General features: G+C 70.0%; 1 protein-coding gene across 1 annotated transcript; it reads left to right on the forward strand.

Moving 5' to 3' along the window:
- The first annotated feature begins 2,683 nt into the window (after positions 1 to 2,683).
- On the forward strand, positions 2,684 to 8,311 carry SYT8 (synaptotagmin 8). Its single transcript, XM_086696533.1, is given in 10 exon segments — positions 2,684 to 2,866; positions 3,092 to 3,203; positions 6,057 to 6,244; positions 6,246 to 6,437; positions 6,799 to 6,897; positions 7,025 to 7,192; positions 7,271 to 7,438; positions 7,539 to 7,644; positions 7,742 to 7,875; positions 7,986 to 8,311. Coding segments are annotated over 8 exon segments (1,272 nt in total). The 5' UTR covers positions 2,684 to 2,866; positions 3,092 to 3,203; positions 6,057 to 6,073; the 3' UTR covers positions 8,220 to 8,311.
- Positions 8,312 to 9,371: the final 1,060 nt, after the last annotated feature.

Here is a 9,371-nt window from a genome sequence, read left to right on the forward strand (position 1 = left end):
CGAGCACCAGCCCAGCACAGAGACGCCGGGACAGGCCTGGACGGGCTCCCCCGGGCCAGACGCCCCTGACCGGGCACCAGACGTCCAGAGACACCTCCGGCCTACGTGAGCGGCGGGTGCTGGGGGCTAGGCCGCCCGAGATCCTGACGACTTCAGTCGTGCCGCGCGGGAGCCGGCTCGCCGATGCCCAGGGCTGGGGGTGGGTGGCCCAGGGGCCCTGGAAACTGGGGGCACAGTACTTTCAGGTCACTGGCAGGTCACTGAGATGTTTGGGGGAGTGGGGCACAGGCTGTGCGGACACTCAGAGACTCAGAGCCGTGGGTCCCCGGGGCCCAAGCCTTCACGTGAACGGTGTGGCCACACTAGGAAGAAGGGGGAATAGAGGGCCGGACCCTAATTCAGAGGAGGGTGGTGGAATCCGGAGATTCGGGGCGGTAGGACCCTGGCCCCCATCCGTTCAAGTGAATGAGGGAGGATCTCTCAGCCCTCAGGTGAGCTGACGGCAGGACAGGCCAGTCGCCCAGAGCCACGCAGAAGCGGGGCGGGGAGGCGCCAGCTGCGGGGACCCAGACGGGGCCGTCAGACTCGCAGGCAGGAGCAGGAGGCCGCCACCTCCCGGGACCCGGCTCTCAAGAGCAGGTGTTACAGGCCTGGGGCCCGAGGCGCCCAGGTGAGGCACGAGTGGGGCTCCGGGTCCTTAGTTTTCCGGGCTGAGGGGTGTACCCCCTCGGGCTACAGAGAGGCCCAGAGGGTGGGCAGGTATAGGAGTCACCCCGAGGCCCCAGGGAATGGGCTACGGTCCGCAGAGCCTCCAGAGCAGAATCCACGAGTTTTCCGTGACCGGCCACCAGGCTGTAGACGTGGGGTGGGCAATTCGGCTCTCGGGCAGAGGAGGGTACGGGAGCCCAGGCGCTCCGACCAACAGGGTTCCGGACCCACTCAGGCTCATGGGGTACAGGCCCCGTACACTGCAGTGAACGGGGTTCAGAACCCAGACACTCAGAATGATGTGGATGTTCAGCTTCCACACGCTCTGTAATGGGGTTCAAGACCCCAGGCATGACCCCATCATTCTGAGCTCGTGGGAGGCCTAGGACAGGTGTCCCAGACACCTGGGCGGGCCCAGCACACAGATGAATGGCGCACACGACCACAGACGAGGGTGATATGCGCAGGTAGGGGTGCCCGAGCACAGGGCGTCCGAGCCACAGGAACGAGGCCACTGGAGGGGCCTGGCCCAGCACTCAGGCCCACGGGAGACATGTCAGTGCAGGACTCAGGTGCCCACGGGGCCAACCGGTGAGCAGGAGAAGGGGGCCCACCGGGCCTTGGCCGCCATGGTCCCAGGAGGGGCCCCCAGGGCCCGGGTCACGGAGAATCCCGGTTTTCGGACCTGGGAGCTGGATTACAAGCTGCGCTCGCAGTCAGCCGCGGAAGTGGGTGTCCCCTGAGCGTCCAGGTGAACGGGGAATATCCACCCAGACCGTCCACAGAGTGGGAGTCACACCCCCAGAAATCCAGGCAGCCCACAGACTCCCAGAGGAAGGGGGGCAGAGGCGGCGTGGGTCACAGGGCTGGGGCAAGGTGAGCGCGCAGGGCCCGCGGGAACGGGGGGGGGGGGCGGCGGCCGGGGTCAGCGCGGGCAGGGTGCACGCGTGCTGTCCTGGCACGTCTCACGCTTCTGTGCCAGCAGCTCCCGGCCACCCCGAGCCAGCGTTCGCCCTGAGTTCCAACCTCAAACATTCCCCAGGCAACCTCAAAGGAAGCACCCCCGTCCAGGAGCCCCGCCAGGGTCTCCGTGCGGCTGTCGGCTGCCAAGCCGCCGTCTCGGGGGCCGCAGGGCTGGCCGGGGGCTGCCAGCTCTGTTTGGTTTTCCCCTTCCTGCCCTGGACGCTCAGACGCCCGTCTCGCCGTGGAGGCGCCCGTGTCCTGGGACAGGCACAAAGGCCCTACAGTGGGGCTGGAGGGGAGCGGCACACGGGGCACATGTGCTCCCTCCACACCAGGGCCCCACGGCACGTGCGGCCGGCCTTGCTTCTTCCCCCTGGAGCACGGGCGCCTGCCTGCCCCCCAACAGCCTGCTCCCGTGGCCCCGAGGTGTCAGCCGCTTCTCCCAAATCCCCATCGCCGGGTAGGACCAGGAGAAAGCGCCGAGCCCCTGGACGGGGTGGGGGGGGGGATGCGTTCCCAGAGCCGCGCGTGACCGGCAGGTCCGCACACGCAAGCCCGCCCCCCACCTGCAGTGTCTCCCGAGCGACTTCGGAGCCGGGGGCCGAGCCTCCCGGAAGTCCGGCCTGACCAGTCCTGCCGGCGGCCCCCGTGCCACTGGCTCTCCTGTTAAGCATTAACCAGCTCTACGTCTGGCCGCGGGCAGGAGTGGGTTCAGAGAGTCACCCTGGCCTGGAAGGGCCACTCAGGGCCGGGCCCGGGGAGGGACCTGAGCTGGCCAGAGCAGAGAGGGCGCTGAGGTCACAGGCCCCGCTGGACCTGTCAAAGCAGGAGCTGGGGGTGGCGGCGGGGGTGGGGGGCTGGTCCAACAGAAACCCAGAGCTCTGAGGACAGGCCAGCCTCGCCGGGGGCACAGGCATGGATGGAGTGACGTCCAGAAGCCCAGGAGTCAGCAGGGCAAGGCAGACCCAGATAGTGGCCTGGTGACGGCTTGCCCACGTGACAGTGCGTCCGGGCCAGCCCTGCCCAGCACGAGCCGCGCGGTTATGGCTGGGTTGTGGCCCTGTGCCTTTTCCGGTACCACCAGAAAGCTGTGCTCCTCCAGACCCTGGGGCTCAGGACACCCTCCTCGGGGTGCAGAACCTTCTCAGACCGGGTCCGGCCGTCCCTCCCTCCCGCTGTCCAGTGTTCAGCCCAGGTGGGCAGTCAACCCCTTATTGCCAGGCCTCCGGAGGACCAGAAATGCCCCCGCGTCCCCTGGAGGGACCCCTGGGGGTGGCCCGGAGCCTGGATGCCTGGTACCTGGGTCTCAGGGGGGACCCTCCTCCCAAGGGAGTTCCCTGATTCCTGAGGGCCAGCAGTTCCGGCCTTGAGGTGGGGCTCCCCGGAGCCCTGCCTCTCACATCCCTCCCCCACCCAGCAGACTCTCTCATTCACTGGAGGCCTGGCCACGGCTCCGAGCTCGCAGTCCTTGTGTGTGCTAGGTAGAGAGGAGGCCTGGAGGCCAGGCCGGCCGCAGGAAGTTCAGGCAGCAGGTGAGAATTTTCTACACCGGGGCGGAGGGGGCGGGTGGTGACTGTCACCCCAACAACATCTGGGGGAGCCCTGCTCTTCCCGAGGGGGAGACTTGCTCCCTCCCACGGTACGAACAATGCCAGCTGGGCTGTTGATGGGGGGCAGCGGTTGGCTTGACTTCCGTGGGTGCCCAGCCCCAGGCTGACGTGGACCCCCCCGCCTGGCAGAGTCGGGGCTCCCGAGTGGGAGAGGCAGGGTGGACCCAGCACAAACGGCCTGGCAGGTCAGGTGGTCGGAGGGTGGGGAGTCACGGGGAGGGCTTCCTGGAGGAGGTGGGGCTCACACAGGCCTGGAAGAATATCCACCCGGGGTGGGGTGGCATGGAAGGAACATCGAGCGTCAGCACAGAGCAGTGGGAGCCAAGCTGGGTCCGTGCACGCAGGTGGCCACGAGGCCGTCCTGCTCCGCAAGGAGCCTTGAGGACGGATCTGCACAGCGGCGGGAGGGCGTGTCCCACAGCGGGTGGCCGGGACAGGGACTCCACTTAGGAAGGATGCCCAGCCCCCTTCCTGGGGAAAAAGAGCCTTAGCACTAGAGAGGCTTCCCCACCCCCCCCCCCCGCCGGGTCACAGAAGAGGGAGCAGGGGTGGAACCCGGGAGGGACCTCTGGCCTCCTGGGCTGTAGGCGGGAAGGCCCCTCCCGGAGGTGGCTCCAGGCCCAGAGGGCGGCGGGGGACGCTGGGGTAGGAGAGCCGGACAGCCCTCCCATGCCCCCCAAGAGTCGCCCTCGGGTATCCGCCCCCCCTGGGGTTCCCGGGCACTTTCCCAGAGGCCGGACCTGCCGGCTGGGTCCAGCGGAGCGGCCGGCGCCACCTGGTGGCGGCGCGCCTGCCTGAACCTGCACCACCAGGGGGGCCTGGCGGTCCTGAGGGACCCTGTGCCTCTCCCAGGCCTTGGGGTCCTGCAGCCCTTGAGGCCAGCCTGCCCGGGGTCCTGGGACCCTCTGGGGCCAGCTTCCAGGCATCTCCTGCGGTCCTGAGGTCAACCTTCCCCAGGCCGGCCCAGGAATCCTGCCAGGCGAGCGGTATTTGTGCGTGGGTGCCGGTGCCCGCCCCTGCCCCCGTGCAGGGGCGGGGGGAGGGGCACACGCACACACCTACACCCGCAGGTGTGCGCACACACGGGCACGCACGCGCCGGGATTCTCCAGCCGACAACCCGTCTGGAATTCTCCACCATAAACACCTCCAGTGGAGCTGTTCCAATCCCAGAACACACAGGCCCTGGCGTTTCCGGAAGGTTGGCTCCCGGGGAGCTGGGCGCTCCGACCCCCCGGAAGCCCTCAGGCCATCGAGCAGACCTGGGAGCGTCCTTCAGGGGACATGGGGTCCGGGCACCTGTGAGCTTCCACGGCAGGGGCTCACCCGAGGGGCCCCCGGCCACTCCCGTCTCCATACTCGGTGGGGCCCGTGCAGAAAACTTGCAGCCCCTTGTTCAAAACGGTTACAATTTCCAGAGCGCGACGGCGGGCGTTGGACCAGGCCCGGGGCCCTTCCCTCTGCGTGCGGGACCTGCCTCCACGTCCCTTCTTGGTGCTGTGGCTCCACGGGCCTGGGCCTCTGCTCCTCTCCCTTCGCCTACGGGTCTGTGAGAGGCCTCGCGGGGACAGCATGCACACAGCCCCTGCAGGGGTGACAGAGCCGGGCCTGGGGGCCGGGCCACCTGGGGTCTGGGTGCTTCCCCGCCTCTTTGAGCGGAGGCTCCGTCCACAGCACACGGAAGGGCTGGGGTGGTTCTGGGAGTGAGGCCTGGGCGCCGTGCAGGAGCGAGGGGATCCAGGCCGGGTGCCTGGTGATTCCTGGAGGGGGTGGCCCCGCCTGGCTCTTGTGGACAAACAGGAGGTGGTCCCTGGTGGCCAGAACCGTGACTTTGGCCACCAGCGCTCCCCAGGGGGGTGGGGGGGGGGGGGAGGAGCTGAGCCAGAGAGAGACTTCCGTGGGTCTGGGGTCCCAGGACGCCCCGTCGTGGCACCGGCCCCCAGCTCAGAGCCCCACGTCCCTGACGTGGGTGTGTTCCCACCCCAGACCCCTGGCGGGGAGGCTACACCAGGCCCACCCCGCTCCCACCAGCAAGAAGGGTGGCAGGTCGGCAGGTGGGCAGGTCCGGGCAGCGGCTGCTGAGTCAGTTTGCAAGGAATGTTCTGGCCTCTCCCAGCTTCACCCTGTCCCTGCCTGCCCCCACCTCACCCTTCTCCCCAGGCGTGGCTGGCGTGGCGCCCAGGCCAGGAACGCATCTCCAGCCCGGGCTTGCTCGGACCAGCTCCCCCCCAGCAGCCGACCCCCACCGCTCCCCCTGCTTGCCCCCATGACCTCAACAGAGCCCCGGTCCCTCAGAGCCCCCACCCCCACGCTCCCAGGTTACTTCCCGGGCCGGAGGCCCCCCCCCTCCCCGCCGCCCCGCATGTGTGAACAGGCTCCACCTGTGTGACGGAGAACCGTGGCAGGCCTGAGGTCAGGGCGGGGGTGAACCGGGACCCCAGCGACAGCCCCCAGGCAGATCCCAGGGCCCAGGGGAGAGAGGCCTGGAGGGAGGGGGCTTCCTGGAGGAAGAGGCTCTGCAATGAGGAAGGCCTGGCCTGCTGGGCTGGGGGCTGGGGGCTGGGGAGGCGGCCAGGAGGCTGGGCCTGTGTCTGCTGAGCCGGCCATCTGGCCGGGGCCTCTCTCCCTTGGCTCCACTCAGAGCCCTTGCCCCCCGGCCACCCCAGGCGGCCTCCTTGCCCAGGCAAACCCTGGGCTGATGCTGCTGGGCAGATGGGGCAGTGGGGCTGGGGGCCGCGGGGCCGTCCCTGGGCGTGACCCGGGCGCTCTGCTCCAGGCCAGCAGGAAGGGGAGATGGGGCGCCCCCCAGACGCCCACAGCACCCTGGCCCCGGCGGGCACCACAACTGTACCCGGGCTCATTCCGGACCTCGTCGCCAGGCTCCCCTGTGAGCTGCGGGATGCCCAGCAGGGGAGTGGGGATGGCGGGCCCGGTGGGGGCAGCTGCTGTCCGCGGATGCACCTCAGGCCCCTTTCTGCGCCCTCCCCCAGGGCCCAGCTGGGCGCTCACGGCCGTCGCTGTGGCTGCCGGCGTCCTCGCCGTGTCCTGCCTCCTCTGTGTTGCCTGTTGCTGCTGCTGCCAGGGCTGCAGGAAGAAGCCCAGGGGCCAGGAGGCTGTGGGCCTGGGCAGCCCTCAGGGCACCACCAGCATCCACCTGGTGAGGAGCACCGGCTGCGAGCTGCTCAGTCCCAGAGGGCGGCTCAAGGCCCAGGCAGGGAGGACCCTCCCGGCCGGAGGAAGTGATGAGCAGAGGCGAGAGGAAGGCAGTGTAGGAGGGAGGCCCCGAGCGCCGGCCCCAGGGGTCGGGCCATGGGGAGCCACGGAAGGTCCTTGAGGAGGGCAGTGCTGCAAGAACGGATGTGGGGGAGGCACATCTGTTAAGGCCTGTGCCACAGAACCGAGGATATGAGCTCTCCTGTGGCCTGGTCTGGAGGTAGGTGCTTGGACCGCAGACCTGGGGCTGGGGCCCGGGAGGCCCGGTCCCAGCAGCCCCCGTCTCCTGTCCCCACCCGCCCCAGGTGCAGCCGGACGTGGAGAGCTCGGAGTCTGCCCCCGGGGGCCCCCGGCACTGGGGACGCCTGCTGCTCTCCCTGGGGTATGACTTTGGAAGCCAGGAGGTGAGGGGCCCCCTTTGCAGGCCCAGAGGGTCCGCGGGGTGTGTGGAGGGGAGAAGGGTGCCGGGCGGGCGCTGGGCGCGGGGCCGCCCCGGGGACGGCCCCCGGCTGAGCAGCCCCTGGCTCCCAGATCCAGGTGGGCCTCAGGCAGGCCGCAGACCTGAGGGCCGGGGGCCCGGGCGGCACGGCAGACCCCTACGCCCGCGTCAGCCTCTCCACGGGGGCGGGGCACACGCACGAGACCAGGGTGCACCGTGGCACGCTGTGCCCCACGTTCCATGAGACCTGCTGCTTCCACGTGCGTCTGGGCTGGGGTGGGGGAGGCGCGGGGGGCCGGGGCCGGGGCGAGGGGGCCCGCTCACACGCTCTCCTGCAGGTGCCGCAGCGCGAGCTGGCTCGGACCGCCCTGCGGGTGCAGGTGCTAAGCTTCAGGCGGTTCTCTGCCCACGAGCCGCTGGCTGAGCTCCGCCTGCCGCTGGGCACCGTGGACCCGCAGCACGTCCTAGAGCAGTGGTACCAGCTGGGCCCGCCGGGCACCACCGAGGTGAGCCCAGGGACTGCCGGACTCTGGCCTGGCCCTGCCCGGGGTGCCCCGGGGGTCGGGGGGCGGTGGAGACCGAGGCCCCCCATCTCGCTGCCCGCAGCCCGAGCCCTCGGGTGAGCTGTGCCTCTCGCTCCGGTACGTGCCCGGCTCGGGCCGGCTGACCGTCGTCGTGCTGGAGGCCCGAGGCCTGAGCCCGGGACTGGCAGGTGAGAGCCCTCCCTGCCCCTTCCACATGGAGAGAGAGGGAGCCCTGTGCTTGGCCCTGGGACCCGGGAGGCCTTCTGACCCCTTCTGCCTGCCCAGACCCCTACGTGAAGGTCCAGCTCATGCTGAACCAGAGGAAGTGGAAGAAGAGAAAGACCTCGGCTCGGAAGGGCACGGCCGCCCCCTACTTCAACGAGGCCTTCACCTTCCTCGTGCCTTTCAGCCAGGTCCAGGTGGGCTGCCTGGAGAAAGGGGTGGGCGGGGTGGGCCCGGGCCCACCCTTGGGGCCAAGCTGACCCCTGTCTTTCTCTCCCTCCCTGCCCTTCTGCCCGCCTCTGCCCAGAGCGTGGATCTGGTGCTGGCCGTCTGGGCCCGGGGCCCGCACTTCCGGGCCGAGCCCGTGGGCAAGGTGCTGCTGGGCGCGCGGGCCTCGGGTCAGGCCCTGCAGCACTGGGCCGACATGCTGGCCCACGCCCGGCGGCCTGTTGCCCAGTGGCACCGCCTGCGGCCCGCCGGGGAGGTGGACGGAGCCCTGGCCCTGAAGCCCCGCCTGCACCTGCCCTTGCCTGGCTCCTGAAAGCGCCCTCGGGCCTCGGCCTCCCAGGCTGCGGTGTGGGCGCCTGTCCACGGCGCCCCGCGGGACCACTAATAAACACCTCCTCCCGTTGCCGTGCTGTGTCTTTCCTGAGCCCTCGGGGACACGGTCGGGGCAGGGGTTCCGCCGTCACCTCTGTGGGGAAAGGACCCGAGGCCTCAGGGGGTGAAGGGGTCCCCTCCAGGCCCCACGGGGACGGTGTGGAAAGGTAGGGAGCCCTCTCTGTCAGTGGGGCTGCAGGGACAGTGTGGTGGGAGGTAGGCTGGAGCCGGCCCCGTGGGGACAGTGTGGGTGATGAGGAGGCATTTGGGGGGTGGTGATGGTGGAGGGAAAGGACTCCAACCTGGGGGGGGGGGGGGGGCCCGCTTCGCACAGGGCCCCAAACCTTCCAAAGGCCGCTGTAGGACCGCCTCTTCCAGACGGCAGGGGGCAGTAGATACCTTCGGAAGCCTCCTCCGGCCTTCGGGGGCTCAGCCCCGGCCAGGAGTGCAGCGCTAACCCCCACACATCTGGATGGCTTTAGCTCCCCTGACCCTCCCTGTGGCCCGTGAGGCCGGCAGGCCTGGGGCCACGCACCCCCAGCTCAGAGGATGCCAAGTCATGCTCCTCCGGATGTCTCTGCTGGGTGGGGGGCCCCGGGCAGTGTGGGGCGGGGGGAGGGGGCTCAGTCCCGGGCAGCCGGGCGGGCCCCAGGCCCCCTCGGGTCAGGGAGAGGTTCCCAGGCGGTGGTGTCGCCATCCGCGGGTTGAAGGACGCGTTCGAATGAGCCAGGAACCACCCCAGGGCAGGGTGTTCCGGCCGGCTGCACGTCCGGGCGCCCTCCCTTCTTCTCCCAGGAGGGAGGGTGGGATCCCACCTAGGGGAGGCCAGCCCCCACCCAGAGGGCCCTGGCCACTGCTGCAAGGCCGTGTTTGGGGGTCTGGGCCTTGGGGAAAGGAAGGGATGTGGCCAGCTCGTGCCTGAGATGCCCGGCCCGGCTGGGAGGCAGCAGTGAGATGCAGGGCACTGCTGCCTCCAGGAAGCCTGCCGCCAGGGGGAAACTGTGGGGAAACCGCAGTGTGGACCCTGACTTAGGACCAGAGTGACCCCTCAGCTGACCTCGAGCCGTGTGCCCCGAGGTGGCCCGGCGAGGCC

The sequence above is a fragment of the Puma concolor genome, unplaced genomic scaffold (assembly GCF_028749965.1).
Source record: "Puma concolor isolate L17-30 unplaced genomic scaffold, mPumCon1.1.hap2 unalloc_scaffold_40, whole genome shotgun sequence".
NCBI classification, from domain to species: domain Eukaryota; kingdom Metazoa; phylum Chordata; class Mammalia; order Carnivora; family Felidae; genus Puma; species Puma concolor.